Genomic DNA, 15,799 nt, shown 5'->3' with positions numbered 1-15,799 from the left:
CTGTTGAATATAGATCAGTAAGCAAGGAAAAGGATGCTAATTTTTTACAGTATTTGGCTAAATGTGTATTTGCTTTCAAGAATTCCTCTTTCATGCTACTTGACAAACCTAGGGTTGGGAATGTGTAAAAGACAACTGATGCATAAATGTAAGTGAGCTTTTATACTACATTATAGAAGTATATCGGAACTCCCTACACTACTACTATTGGGGCAGTTTTCAGAAAAGCCATGTGTCCTGTCCTCCATCTAAGGGCTCTGGTACATAATCCATGGCACAAAGCTGGTATTCCAGGGGGAAAAGATGGCTGCTCCTTCACCATTTTGGTTTTCATCAAAAAGCTCCCAAGTCAGTGTTATGGGGGGCTCTGATGTATGTTTTTCTTTGGAACCTTCTCCAATGGGTGTGTGATTACATTTTTACTAAGTCAATTACCTTGAAAGAAATGTGGCAGCTTCAGTTTGAATATTCTAAAAGATCAAATGAACAAAACTAATAATCGCAAAAGTGGTATGTTACTGCACATTTTCCCTCCCACAGTTTAAGAAAAGTGGTTTAAAGTTAAAAATGTAACATTTTGAGTACCTTCTGTGTTAATAAAAACCCTTGGACTGTTTTTAACATTCCCAGATTAATGGATGAGAAGGCATATAGTGCTGAAGTAGAGCACAAAGCCCTCTTACAGCCTTTTTGCTAGGAGAATGATTTCTTTCAAACCCCGTGGAACAGCTAGCACTATTTCTACAGTACTTCCTCCTAGCTGGTGGAAAGGCATGTTAACTGGGATGCTCAGAATGAGGAAGAATGACTTCCTGACAAATGTAGCTTTTCTTCTCTATGCTTTTAATGCTAGAAAACCACTCTGTTCAATGAATGTTGGCACGCCTACTACGTGTAAGCTCTGGGCTAGGCAACAGAGATACAAATACGAAGTGGGATAAAGAAAAGTAAGACAGGATCTCTATCCCTCTGGGCGCTTAGTCTAGCAGAACAGAGAAAACAGATGCCAACCTTGCTATAATAGATGTATTTTAATATATCATAAATAGTTGCAAGGATGGAGTGGATCTCCATCTTAATTTTATCTAGGAGAGTCCTAGAAAGATCTACAGAGGAGGTGATGCCTGAATAATATATATATATGTTTTGTGTGTGTGTGCAGTACGCGGGCCTCACTGTTGTGGCCTCTCCCGTTGCGGAGCACAGGCTCCAGACGCGCAGGCTCAGCGGCCATGGCTCACGGGCCCAGCCGCTCCGCGGCATGTGGGATCTTCCTGGACCGGGGCACGAACCCGTGTCCCCTGCATCGGCAGGCGGACTCTCAACCACTGCGCCACCAGGGAAGCCCGCCTGAATAATATTTAATGAAAGAACAGGACTGGCAGGCTTGGAGCCAATGAAGGCTGAAAGATTTTCTTGACAAAAGAAACAGCTCTGGTGAAAATAATGTTCTATAGAATATTAAACAGTTTATGATTCTGCTGTTTAGGAAACACTAAAATAAACACGTTAATTTAAAGACCTATGTGCATCATATTTTTCCAAGAGGGAAGAAAAAAGAAGGTAACACAGTATTCCTTGCACTCATTTGGCACAGAAGTCCTTTAAGCAAAACATCTTTGACAGAGTAGTAGTGGTCCTTAGAGAGAAATGTGTATGTGATCATCTCTATATCCTTTCTGGCTCAACTGAGTCAATAGGTCTAAGAAGAAAAATCCAGAGAAGAAACTAACACCAGCTGTTTTAATGTCTTAATATAAGGCTTCACGAGCTATCATAAAATTCAGCAATTGTCTTTAGTGCAACTAAGCCTCCAAGAATCAAAATATGTGGGAAAAAGATCACCTGACAGCCAGCTTGAGATGAGTAAATTCACCTGGTACAAACTCATCTTAAGAGAAGTGGATGTCAGACATACAAACGTGGCCCAATCTAACCGCTAGCAGAGGCCAGAGTTTGTCACTAAGATTTGCCCCAGGCCCAGTCTGCTCACTCTCTGCCAAGGACTTAGGTCCGGGGTGAAGACAAAGAAGGTATCAGCCAAAAAAACAAAGCCGAAAACCCGATAAGCCATTTGCTCTAAATAGCTCTATATGCCTAGAGGAAAGCCCCAGAATCTGAAATAAAAAAGGGGCCTGGGGCACGGTCCTCACTTCACTGCAAACCCCTGGAGCTCTGGCACAGTGGAAGCACTCGTGTGTCTTCAGCACTGATGACAGCACTCTTGGCAGTGACTGGTGGGAAGCAGATCAGGGCAGAAGCAGCATCAGTGCTCAGCAGAGGCAGTGAGACCAGTGTGGCTGAAAGAGGCGAGGGCAATGGCCGAGGAGGCAGAGCTGTCCAGAGATGGCTACAGGGAACTGACCAAATTCGTTCACTAGTCATGCCAGGCCCACACTGGGGAGTTTAGAAAGTACGGCGGTGGGGTTTGTTAGGGGCATTGATGGGGCAATAGCCACCCAAACCAGTAAAATCTTGGTTGTATACACAGCAAAATCAAAAGGGCTTCTTATTCAACAGAAATGACGTAACTTGAAGGACATGTTCCTAGGACAGGGTAGATAAAGAAGTCATACCACAAACATCATCAAGATGGATGGCATGGTGATCAGTGGCATGAGCTCTGGAGCTAGAATGACTGAGTGAAAATCCAAGGTCTGACACCTACTAGCTGTATGGCTTTGGCCCAAGTTATTTAACCTCTCTGTGCCTTTCACTGTTTTAAGCCCTTAGCATATAGTTCTCATCTCACAGTTTTAAAATGAATGAACATGGATGAAGCACTTAACATAGTGCCAAGTATATGGTAAGCACACAATAAATGCAACTACTACAACTATTACTATGATCATTATTTATGATCTGCTACTCTTTATGGAGACCTCCTCTGAACTGGGTATCATGCTAGGTGCTATCCTTACAGGGGCTCCAACTCTCACACGAGGCTACAATGTAAGTAAGACACATTGTCTCCCTTGTGCAGACAAAGAAACTCTTACCGAAAGATAAGTAACTTGACTAAGGATCCACAGTAAGTGGGAATTCTTTGTTTCAAAACCAGGTCTCTCTGGCTTCAAAGCCCTGTGCTCTTCCTTCTAGTCTATGTTACACATAATTTCTTTTAACAATATGTTAGTTGAAAAACAGATGAAAATAGCAAAATACAACTATTTTTTTCTAGTTTCAGGAGGTAACAATGTTGATTAGAGACATCTGGAATGTGAAGACTGCCAAACAAGGCTACTATGTGGCCCACTACCGGTGGGGTGCAAGGAGGGAGGTAAGAAGACAAAGGAGGAGGCTCCAACTGTGTCTTGAATATTCGTTTCTTTAAAGCACAGATACCCAATTGCAGCAAATATGATAAAATATTAACATTTATTAAATACAGGCAATGGTTTTATGGCTGTTCGTTATATTATGCTCTAATATTTTCCCTCTGTATGGCTGATATATTCCTTAAAAATAAACATGTGCTACTGAATTACTCTTCTCTACACTGTGGGAGGCTTCACAAAACCAAAGAAAAATAACAGGACTGGGGAGTCTTGAGATTAAGAGCCAAGTCATAACTAGGCCATTAGCCAGCTACATAATCTTTAAGCGATTCACAACCTTTCTGGAATTCAAGAATTTACCAAATCAGATCAGACTACAAGATTCAGGGCCATCTAGAATGAACATGATTCATTTATTAATGCCACTATGTAAATGCTATAGTTCTGTGAGGGAGAAATAATATCAAAAAATATAAAGCTCAACAGGATCCACAAACTCCCTCTAATTGTTGTATCTGGAGAATACCTCCCAACAGTTTATTTGTATAAAATATTCTTTGTACATCTATAATCCAGTGGCTCCTGGTGTTTTAAAATGTGAGAATCCTTTCTCAACATTAACAACACCATAGAACAAATACGGATCCACAGACCCTGTGGAAACTCAGACTAGAAATTACTAAACTTTTAGACTCAGTACCCCTGATAGGCACTATGATAAAAGCAATTCAAATCTAATTATTAAAAGGGTACGTATTATGTACAAGGGACTCTATCAAAGCTCTCTCAGAAAGATAAAACAACCGTTAGGAGAAACATTCAAGAAAGGAGAGACCACAAAACATGGATTTCAAGGGTTTTTTTTAAAACACTGAAAACATTAACTTTTCTAGTTTTTTTTTTTTTAAATGAAAGAACCACAGATTTCTCTTCCTTAAAAGACACATAACCATTTTGCGTATTTAAGTGCTCTGAGTCAAAAAGATGTGAAGTAGTAGCCTGAAATGAGAAATGAAGCATGGTGGCTTTCTGGCCAAGTCTCAGCTTCAGTTGTGACAATGTTCCAATCTGAATTCTAACTCCCGAGTCCAGGGCTCTCTGTGGCCACAAAGCCTGCTTTTCCCATAATGTGGTATCATCATTTCAGAAATGCTTAATCTGTGTCAAGTCAGAGAGGTGAGAGTTTGCTTTTTTTAAATGGAGAAAAGCTGGGATACAGTGTTAACATTTAATGAGTCATTCTGACTGCTAATATGAAAACACAATTACTGCTAAAATTTTTTTGCTTTTGTATTACTAGAAAATCATAATATTTTCAGAGAATGCTTGCCATTCAGCCAATTAGTACTCCTTATTTAAGTAACATGAATAGATGTCACTGCAATTTATTTACTTACTTATTTTACTTTTAAGATCTACTCTCTTAGATGCAATTTATTCTTTAAACTGAAAAAAAAAGTGACATCTTTGGTTAATTACATCTGGTATTTAGGACATAAGCTTGACATATTTGGGTTAGACAACTTAAACATTTTATATGGAATGAATTTTAATACCTTACACAATATATTTTTTTGGTTGTTTTTTTTTTTTGCGGTACGTGGGCCTCTCACTGTTGTGGCCTCTCCCGTTGCGGAGCACAGGCTCCGGACGCGCAGGTTCAGCGGCCATGGCTCACGGGCCCAGCCGCTCCGTGGCATGTGGGATCTTCCCGGACTGGGGCACGAACCCGTGTCCCCTGCACTGGCAGGCGGACTCTCAACCACTGTGCCACCAGGGAAGCCCTATTTTTTTGTTTTTGACTTTAGGATTTTAATACAAAATATCATCCCTCAGTGGGCTGTACGATTAATCTGTCTACATCAGCAAGTATAAATCAATTTAGCATACAGTTCACCTCCTTTAAAAAAAATCACTCCCTACTTGCACAGTCCAATAAACAAGTGGAAAAGCTGGAGACAATCGATGCCTAGCAATGTATTAAGCCGATACACCACAAACGTGCCAATAAACTACAAATAATGGCCACGTAAATTCTCAAATGAAATCTTTTACTTCTGATACTGGTGTGTTTGCTAGTGTTCATGTTCTCAGCCTTTCACAGATAAGAACTACCGAAAAGTACCACGTGGTTTATTTTGAAGTAGGTATTTGGATTTGAACCTCAGGAATCTCCCCAAGTGACCTATGGCCAAGTTGTGATCCAACAATCCAACAATATCCCCTGGGAGACTGAGGTCTCCCCAGCAGATCTTGACCAATGTCATAAATTCCTCAATCCCTTTCAATTATTCCGGAATAATTCCTATTCACTGAGTGCCCATACACCCATCTTAAAACAAACAAAAAACCCTTCAGCTAGAGAATACATTAAAATAATGGGAAGGTTTTGAAACTTGCAAAGAGCTGAATCATGCTTATGTTTAGGTTTTGTTTCTACAGTTGGTTTCGGAGGCACAAACTCCCTCTAAGAATACTAGCCACCCTAGTTAATCCATTGGAAGATAGGATCAAGAGTGAATCTAACTTCTTTGTTCACTGTCTGGCATAAATTACCTATTGGAATTAATTATAGTACACAGTTGGAGAAACCAAGGATTCAAAGTGAAACAGAACGTTCTAGGAATGGAATGGGAGGAGAGAAAAAAACCTTCATTCAATAGGTGGCACTCTTTCCTTAAAAATGTAACAGGCAATTATTAATATTAAAGATGTCATCTGCCCACAAATACCTTGAAAGAGAAGCCACATTAATTCCGATATCCTGTCCCAAATATAGTCTGAATCATTACATTCTGTCTACCTGAATAATGTCTTCTCATTTCAATGGAATTTTGCAGATGTTCATAAATATGCTAATTTCTTTTCACTGTAGCAAAAGCTACAATTTAGGAGAACCAAAGAATCGCATTTATTTTAAACTGGCAGGTTTTGACTTACAGTTTAGCCTGATATATGCTTCAAAAGCCATTCTTCCTAACCATTTTCTAATTTTAAAGACTTCAATTATAAAAGAATAACCTGAATGGAAATGGGGCAAAGAACTATACTTGTACTTTATAAATTGTATTATTGTTTTCTGTTTTAAAACATGACAGCAACTCTTTCATAAGCATGCATATTAATATTGTTTTTAATTAAATAACTAAGGGCTTCCCTGGTGGCGCAGTGGTTGGGGGTCTGCCTGCCGATGCAGGGGACGCGGGTTCGTGCCCCGGTGCCGCGGAGCGGCTGGGCCCGTGAGCCATGGCCGTTGAGCCTGTGCTGCGCAATGGGAGGGGCCACAGCAGTGAGAGGCCCGTGTACCGCAAAAAAACAAACAAAAAAACTTCATTATCATTCTGGCTGAAACTCAAAACTTTTACGTTGAAAAACAGAAACAATGTTGACAATTAATAAAATGTGAGTTTATCTAGTATACAGAAGAAGCAAAAAATAAAAATAAAATTTGTCTAATTTTCCTTAGGTATATCCTGTGGTTCCCACCTCATCACAAGTTCTAGGGTCCTCCCTTCCTTGGAGAAACTATCCCAGAAGCTGCCTTCAGCCTTCCCCACTGGTCACAGCCCCTCTAACTCAGTCAGGGCGGGGGGGGGGGGGGGCGGGGGGTCCTTCCTCAGTCCCAACTCAGCAAATAGCACTCTGTTATAATGGCTTCTTACTTGTCTGTCTCCAACATTTGACTGTGAAATCCTTGAGAGCAGAAACGAGTCTTAACTTTATGCTCCTTGCCCTAGCAGAAAGCTTGGCATATGGCAGACACTCAATAAATATGTGCTGAATAAAGGAAGAGATTGATCTTTCCCCTCGGGCTGTGTTTTTTCTTGATGGCAAGGCCTATGTCCTACTCATCCACCACTCTAACAGTACTGACTCTGAAATGCCTGGTACTTGTACACAGCAGGCGATGAGGAAGTAACACCCTTCCAATACGAAAGATCTCTAAGATGTAAATAAGCTTCACTGAGGCCTTTGTGTAAACTAACTCCCCACCATTAGTTTTAGGAACACTGCAGAAAGAGAGAAGAGCTGGGAATACCAGCTGTAGTAAGAGTGACAGATTTCACCCCCAGTAAAACACTGAGATGGTCAGTAAAGGAAGCCCAAAACCATAAGCTTAGACACATGTATTTCAGTGGAAAAAACTTTTCCATAACTTTGGGACTTGTCCATATCTCTAATTTTGTTAATACCTATTGATTTTCCTGTAGTTAACAGGAAGAAAGAATTCTAAAGAAAATCCCAAAAGATTTTGTGCCTGGGAGGGAAGAGGCAGAAGACAAGACTACATCCTATTAGGAAGAAACCTGAGTGGAAGAAAGGGAACTAGCTGAGGAGGTCAATGAATGGGGTGTCTCCAGGGAAGAGACAGCGCTAGAACCCCCAATCCAGACTCCTCAAACCTGGATTCTCCTAGTTTGGAGGGGATACGGCTAGCAGGATGCATTTGAAACCACAGCATAAGCATGAAAAAAATAAAGCATCTACTTCTAGAATGTCAATTTTATTCCAAGATTTGGGAGAGCGGTGCAGTGACAGTTTTGTGTTAAAAATACAAATATGGGGCTTCCCTGGTGGCACAGTGCTTGGGAGTCTGCCTGCCGATGCAGGGGACACGGGTTCGTGCCCCAGTCCGGGAAGATCCCACGTGCCGCGGAGCGGCTGGGCCCGTGAGCCATGGCCACTGAGCCTGTGCGTCCGGAGCCTGTGCTCTGCAACGGGAGAGGCCACAACAGTGAGAGGCCCGCGTACCGCAAAAAGAAACTAAAAACAAAAAACAAGTATGACTAAAACATAAAACTCAAATGAATTAAGGTAAACTATGAGACTAGGGACTTGAATCAATTTTGTTCAATGTTCCAAGTAAGCATTCCCAGAATGGCAGGCTGCAGAGCATGCTCCCGGGTCCTTTCTCTTCAACAGAAGTTTGCCGAATGGATGTTCACCAATAAGCTAAAGCAGCTGTTCTCAACAACTTTCTCACAATCCGACGATCACATATGTATGACAAAACTTCAAAAATTTGCTTAGGGGACATAAACAAATGTTTATCAATGGCACAACCACTAGCGACATATAAGTAACAAGTCACCCTCTACCTGAAGCAAAGATAAACCGCCTAAGTGCCAAAGCATCAGCCATATCTCTACCACTTTCCATCCAAGAAAGTCTATCAGTTATGCAAGATAATAAGCAATATGTACAAAGATATTTCTAAATATGTCCTCAATTATTTTTCTAAAAATAAATCATTTTAAAACTTTGATATTTTATTATTACTAAGAAAGTACTCTTGGGTTACCTCCCCAGACTATCGCCACACCCACACCTTCGACATCAAAATCTGACTGGCTACCAGTCAGGTAGACGTGCTGCCTAAGTTAAAATGGGACCTGGACAGTATTTCCATAAGGTAACTACTAACAGCAATTAGGAAGAGGGTAGAAAAATCCAAGAGCCACCCGGAAGGCTTGGACAGAAAGCAATCCTCTGAACATCTGGTGCAGGAAGGTCACTTTAGTGTTCATGTCATTCTAAGGGAAGGCCACAAAACATGAAAAAAAGTGCAAGCAGAAACCATGAAATGGATTCCAAGAATACTTACAACCATGTTTCTGTGAAGACATAATCTCTGTGGGGGCAGGGATTTTTGTCTGTTTCATCACTGCTATATTCCTAGTGCCTGGCATGTAGCCACTTCTTAATAAATTTGCCAGGTGGATGAATGTTTTGTTACACCATGAGCAATAATAATTTAAACACCGAGAAAACCCCTACCAACATATTTCATAACCATGGCAAACTTCATCACAGACTGGCTTCCTATTCACTATGCAGTCAAGCACCCTCCAAGCCCCTCCCTTAAGAAATGTCAGTGTTCCAGGAAAGCACACTCACTACTTTAACAACAAACCTCCCCTCTTATGCTCCGTCTCTTCAGCCTATGAGCATCCTCCCTTCTTGCCTTAAAACAAAAACCAACCCAACCAACCCCAAAACGCTTCCCCGCTTTTGCAAATCCTTAGGCTTCTGCCTCTCTCCCACTCCGTCCTCCTCCAGCTTCTCAAGAGGAGCCTGGGCTTCCTCACTGCCCTGTCATCCCTTAAGGAAGCTCAGTGGCTCCAATGCTCAATACTCCACTAATTCTGGCCTTGAGGCAGTCACAGCTACCCTTGCATCCTGCCCAGTGGCATTACTACTGCTGACCATTTTCTCCTTGGGTAAAACAGTCTCCTCTGCCTCTCAGGTATCATTTTCCTGCAGGTTCTTCTCTGCTCTCTTCCAGGAAATCCTGGCACTGCTCGGAGGAATCTGAGCTAGAATTCCCCACTATCCTTTCAGAGGTATGGATATAAGCCGGGGCCTGCCTATCAGGAAATCAAAATTGCCCATAGGAAGTCCCCATTCATTCCTCAATTCTTGGCCATTGTGAGAGATTCGGAGAAACCCAAGACTGAACTGAGCAAAGGCACCATTAAAGAGAAGCATCTCAGCCAGGAAACTTCAATCCCAGAGGTGGAATTACTATCAATGTAATAAGATATAAAGCTAAGCATATTTTACTTTCTACAAGTTGTTTTCTTAAAAGCTGTATATAAATACAATACACATAATAAAATCATTTTCAGGAGTCTGACACAATCATTCTTGATTTTTTTTGGGGGGGTGTCAACTCACGTTTTTATTAAGAGGGCTTTCTTAAAGCGCAACAGTATTTCTTTCTTCATCTTTTTTCTTCATTGCCTACATCATTTGTACCCTAAAAGGACAATCAACAGGCAGCATTCATGAAGTTGTCTCATATCCAGTGTGTACATGAAAATGGTCAAACCCAGGTAGAACCTACAACTACTCCTCAGTTTTCTCCAAGAGTTTCTCATGAAACTAACTACTGGTAATCAGTAACTAGCTAGAGAACACAAGAACTGAATTATCTTGTTACCTACCAGCTCTTATCTGGGGATAACTCAGTTCCTAGAACAGTAGTAGCCACATGGTATATCAGTAAACATTACTGAGTTTGGAATGATAGTGAAACTTTCCAGAAGCAGCACATATGTAAGATTTCTGGGACTGCAAACACATTACTACTGTTATTTAAGAAACAAAATAATGGAATATTAGAGACCCAGTTAAGGGCAAAGATATTTATCTTGCCTTAAAGGAGATTTCATTTTTACCTGAGTGACCTTTCTGCAGTTAAACTCAAAGATAATCTCCTTTGTTTGTTGGGGAGGCATAGGGTCAGGGAAATTACTGAATTCTCTCAGAGCCACTAAGCTCTTTTAATTATAGAAGATGGCTGCTGAAGACAAAATACTTGATAGGCAGGCATTCGTTAACTTATATTACTAGTAGAGAACAAATAACAGTAAGAGAATAAATGAACTGAAGCCCATTTAGGCATAACGCTATATTGGATGTGTGCCTTAGAAATTAGTATCTTTATTCTAATGAGTAAACAGGCACAACCAACATTCAAAACACACCAATTAAAAGAATGCCGAAGTCTAAATTGAGCTTTAATTTGAAACCACTGGAAATGAAAACTAGCTATTATTCTCATGACCCATTTATTAAGAGCTCTAACAGCTATGTTTAGTTGTAAACAAATAAATTTTAAATGCCTGAGCTACCCAAGGCAGCTACCTCAGAGCATGCAATAGGACATGCAGGTGTGAGCCTAGGAGAAGCCCAGAGGAGGGAGCGTGTGTATATACAGAGCAGAGGGTCAGGAGTTTTCACTCTGCCTATTGCCCCCTAACATTTCTGAGGTATTCCCACCAGCTGTAAAATGGGAAGATGCCTGTGTCGCAGGGCGAGGATGAGACAGCCTGTGCGAGCACTCTGTAAAGGGTGAAGGCTCCACAAGTGTTAACATTGACCATGCACTCCAAGCACATCTCCCATTCTGCTGGCAAAGGTGTGCGCATGAAGGAAGTTCAGCCACATCTGCACCCTGAGCCTACTCTCTTTTCTGGTACAGTAAACATACTGAAGTCTAAATTTGTGTTTACAACCGGTCTTCTTTTATAAGAACTTCACATAACAACGAAAAATGTTAAAACATTTCACTGATGCTTCCTGTATATTTTGGAGGACCTAAACAGCCAAGACAGGGAAAATGAGTTAATAGACAATGAAATTTGTTCTCTGATATAACTCAAACCCATCTCCTGATTTAAAAAAATATTAAAATATGCATAAAAGATTACCATAAGGTTAAAGAGCACAGTCTTGGAGTCAAACTGCCAGGGTTCACACCCAGGCTTCACCCACCCACTAGGTGCCAGGTTACCTCACCTCTCAGGGTCTCTGTTTTCTCATCTGTAAAATAGGAATAAAAACCGCACTTACTTCACAAGGATAGTACAAGGCTTAAAATGAGACAAGCTATATAACGTACCAGTGTACCAGGCACAGAGGAAATTAACTACTATTGATATTTCCAATAAGACAAGCACAGCAGGAGAATGCAGCTAAACTAGGATGGACTAAGGTGAGCTACGCAGGGGCACCCTAGCCCCACACTGCACTTCAGTGCTCAATGACGGAACCTCTCTAATGCCACTCTAAGAGTCAGGAGGTTGTACTCTTGAATTCTAAAATACTGTGACCATAAATCCTAGGGCTTTATTTATTTTTTTTATTTAATTTAATTTTTTGGCTGTGCCACGTGGCATGTGGGATCTTAGTTCCCCGACCAGGGATCGAATCTGCACCCCCTGCACTGGAAGCATGGAGTCTCTGGACCACCAGGGAAGTCCCTTAGGGCTTTATTTTCACCCTTTGAAAGTAATTTCATATCCACCATCTCATTCAATCTTTTCAAATTCTGGTAGTAGGAAAGGTATCATTATTTCTAATTCACAGATGAGGACAGTCAGATTCAAAGCAGTTAAATAACTTTACTCAATGTCCTGCAGAAGTGGTAAGATAATACTGGAGACGGGCCTGATGGGCCTGAGCCAATGCCAACACTTAGTCCACCACAATAAGCAGTCGGAAAGCAGGTTAAGTACCTTTCAACTAAAGACACCTGGCAATTCCCTATCCAATAGTTACAAGGGAGAAAGAAGGAATCAGATATGTCCATAAGGAACTCTTGAATTTGAACTGCAATTTGAGTAGGCTTTTCATTTTACCTGAGACAGTAAAGACAGAAGTTTTGCATCAGAATAATTTTGGTTTTTAAAGTATTATCCACATTATCTCATCTTCAAGTAGCGCTACTTGACTACTGAGAGGTCAAAAAAGAATTCTCATGGTTATTAAAAAAAAAAGAATTCTCATGGAATTCATTTGTTTCTAATTTTTTTATTAGTCCTACATAAACAATCATAGATATTCTGAATAGACTAGAATGTTCAAAAGTGTTTTTTTTAATATTTAAAGTTCTAAGGGAAACAAATGGTCAATGATTCTAAATATTTAATAAGTGTGAAAGTTAGCATGCTACCAATTTTTTGAAATGGCAGTCTAAAGGCCCACTTGGTGGTTAGTCGAATTAAACTTTAATTACAAAATGAACAACTAGGAAAACTTAAGTTACAAATCAGGGGTTAAAGCTAATTTAGGCCTAGGTCTTTGTGGCCCACCTCCCTCTCTCAGAGTCTAACTACCTTGGAAGCAGCCCGATGAGGTTTCGGAGTTCACTGGTTCTAGAGACTGATTTCTAGCTGCCACCACAACCCGCCCTTCCTGCTCTCCATCCCATTCCTGACCTGTCTCCTAAAAAACGTCCCAGTGGCTGCTTCTATGCTCCAGCAGGTAAGAACAATTCAGCATCCTGTTGAGCCAGCCTTATTCAGGAGGAGCAGCTCTTAGAGACATCTGAAATGATCCATGCCAAGGAATTCACCCTGGCTTCAGCTGCAGCACAGCAGTGGATCCCTCTGCTACCCAGGATCCAACATGAGCCTAGTGATGTTTCACTTCCCAGACCTATAGGAGTGACTCCAAAATAGTTACTGGGCTGTGATTCTGAAATTATAGCAGCTAAGAGTGCTGATGTCACCATTTCCCCCATGACAATTACAGGTGACATAATCCTGGAGGAGAGCTGGTGATGGCTGTCAGATCACCATAGTGACCACAGTCTCTGAACCTCAAATTCACACACATGATCCTAAGAAACCAAAATTTTATCTCATTTTCATGGGTAAGAGTTGCTGGAAGACAGAGCTGGAATGCTGAAGTTTCAATGGTTTATGGAAAGAAGACAGTATTGTATTTAAAAAGATTTGACACGTGGCTGCCTAAGCATATGGTAAAGAATGAATCAACATTTTAAATATATTATTCCTTACGTAAAAACTTTTTACAAAACTTGTGTGTTATTTTCAATGTTTTTAATGTAGGCAATCTCCACAGCACACTAAAAAAAAAAAATCCTAGATTAGGTATCTAAAAAATGAATAATTAATAGTATGCAATTTTCTATGTCTTTGGGCTAACCTTTGCCACAGATTTAAAAACTCTCTGGCTTTTAAATAAAATGTATTTTTTAAAATGTATCTTTATTGGAGTATAATTGCTTCACAATACTGTGTTGGTTTCCTGTTGTACACCAAAGTGAGTCAGCCATATGCATACATATGTCCCCATATCCCCTATCTCTTGAGCCTCCCTCCCACCCTCCCTATCTCACCCCTCTAGGTGGTCACAAAGCACCGAGCTGATCTCCCTGTGCTATGCGGCTGCTTCCCACTAGCTATTTTACATTCGGTAGTGTATATATGTCAATGCTACTCTCACTTCGCCCCAGCTTTCCCCTCCCACCCTGTGTCAAGTCCATTCTCTATGTCTACATCTTTATTCCTGCCCTGCAACTAGGTTCATCAGTACCATTTTTGTTGTTGTTGTTTTAGATTCTATATATATGCGTTAGCATACAGTATTTGTTTTTCTCTTTCTGACTTACTTCACTCTGTAAGACAGACCCTAAGTCCATCTACCTCACTACAAATAACTCAATTTCGTTTCTTTTTATGGCCGACTAATATTCCATTGTATATATGTACCACATCTTCTTTATCCATTCATCTGTTGATGGACATTTAGGTTGGTTCCATGTCCTGGCTATTGTAAATAGGCTGCAATGAACATTGTGGTACATGTCTCTCTTTGAATTATGGTTTTTCAGGGTATATGCCCTACATTCACAAGAAATGATATACCAGGGCAGGGGTAACCCAACAGTATAAGGACGGGAAGTCAGCCTAGGAGTAAAAGTATGGTATAGGTAATCTAAAGTGTAAAGCAGATTTGATAAAAAATGCAAACCCTATAAATGTTCAATAAATAATTTATAAAATGGGATTTATTTTTAATAAAGAACAGAGAAATATAGGAAAAAGTGTGAATGCACTGGCACTACACGAGCCTTGCTACAGCACAGAATTCTGTGTAAGTTGCTTACTGAAGACCCTGTAATGGCAAGTTCCAGCACAACTTGTCAGCATGGAATGAAAAGTCAGTACTTTAGCAAGACGTGTGTGTGGGGGGGGGGGGAGGTGGCAAGTCTATGTGTTGGGGACTGGGGGAATAAGAAACAAAAACACAACTCAGAAAAAACAATTTCATCTTGGCTCAGTGCATGGCTGACCATATTTTCTACGTAGATAAGAAATTTCTACTAATTTGTTTTTAGTAATTAAAATACATTATTTTGGTGAATCTTCAACAAGAATAAAGCATTATATTATACAATGTAATTCTGAACACATTTATTTTTCAAGTTGCTGTACTTACAGATAAGCTGACTTTACACACTAATGGTTTTATATGTTATCACCAAAACTTGGCCTAGGAAGTAAGAGGGAGAATAGAAATCAAGAAGTTCTTGAACATAAACCTTTTCTCTTCGATGCCAAAACTGCCTTTATGGACCTAAGTGCCAAAAGGGAAAGCTTTGTTCTCATGTGTTTTGGGCATTATTTAAGACTCTCCTAGCAAATCTTCTTGCAGTGGAGGGAATGTTCTACTATCCACTTATAAAACTGCAGGATGATTTCAGTTTGCATTGTGCAAATGACAGTCTAGCTGCCGTATTTATTGGTGACAAAACCTATAGCCAGTTAGTTACCATAATCAGTCACGATAGGATGGAAGAATGGTGCTAAGGCAACCAAGGCTCAAAAGGACTTTGCTCTATTTCTTATCACAGCCTTGTCTGGAAATCACGTGCTGGTAGCATACAGTAAGTGCTCCCAAATATCTGAATAACTGATCACAACAATCAGAATTAGAGAGCTGTGTGGGTTTTAATGGAAGGAGGAAGGGTCAAGTATTCTTCACTACCAGGAATCTAAAACAGTAATTACTGTTGGATGTCCGGGTGCTCTGCAATGAATTATAAGCAGCTTCAGTTCTATATATGAAGAATAGTGACGGGCAAGAGAGTTTTGTGTGAATATGCTTCAAATTGGTGTAACCACAATGATTAAATCAGTTTAAAAGTTCAATTCCAAAACTATTTGAAACTCAAGATTTTCTACCACTTGAGCCCCAAATTACTA

At 40.4% G+C, this 15,799-nt stretch overlaps 1 protein-coding gene and 1 long non-coding RNA gene across 4 annotated transcripts in view; one reads left to right on the top strand and one right to left on the bottom strand.

Annotated features, from left to right (window-relative positions):
• The window catches only part of LOC109549121 (uncharacterized), a 72,596-nt gene extending 69,260 nt beyond the window's left edge, over positions 1–3,336 (top strand). The window contains exon 4 of the long non-coding RNA XR_012330693.1: positions 3,182–3,336. This is a non-coding gene — a long non-coding RNA (uncharacterized lncRNA). The remainder of the gene's footprint in view (positions 1–3,181) is intronic.
• MAP3K1 (mitogen-activated protein kinase kinase kinase 1) overlaps positions 1–15,799 on the bottom strand; it is an 82,485-nt gene that overhangs the window by 51,009 nt on the left and 15,677 nt on the right. The window contains exons 1-2 of one of the 3 annotated variants that reach the window (XM_033852876.2): positions 11,495–12,149; positions 9,957–10,038 (exon numbers count right to left, since the gene is read on the bottom strand). The exons of 1 other annotated variant lie outside the window; for it this stretch is intronic. In XM_033852876.2, the coding sequence (XP_033708767.1) occupies positions 9,957–10,006 (50 nt within the window). In that variant the 5' untranslated portion in view covers positions 10,007–10,038; positions 11,495–12,149. Of the gene's footprint in view, positions 1–9,956; positions 10,039–11,494; positions 12,150–15,799 lie in introns of those variants that run through there. One more of the 3 variants, XM_073802127.1, reaches the window with a different exon arrangement.

Source organism: Tursiops truncatus, chromosome 3, assembly GCF_011762595.2.
Source record: "Tursiops truncatus isolate mTurTru1 chromosome 3, mTurTru1.mat.Y, whole genome shotgun sequence".
In the NCBI taxonomy this organism is placed as follows: domain Eukaryota; kingdom Metazoa; phylum Chordata; class Mammalia; order Artiodactyla; family Delphinidae; genus Tursiops; species Tursiops truncatus.
The sequence above is the reverse complement of the archived record's forward strand: the minus strand, read 5'-3'. Positions and strand labels throughout refer to the sequence as shown.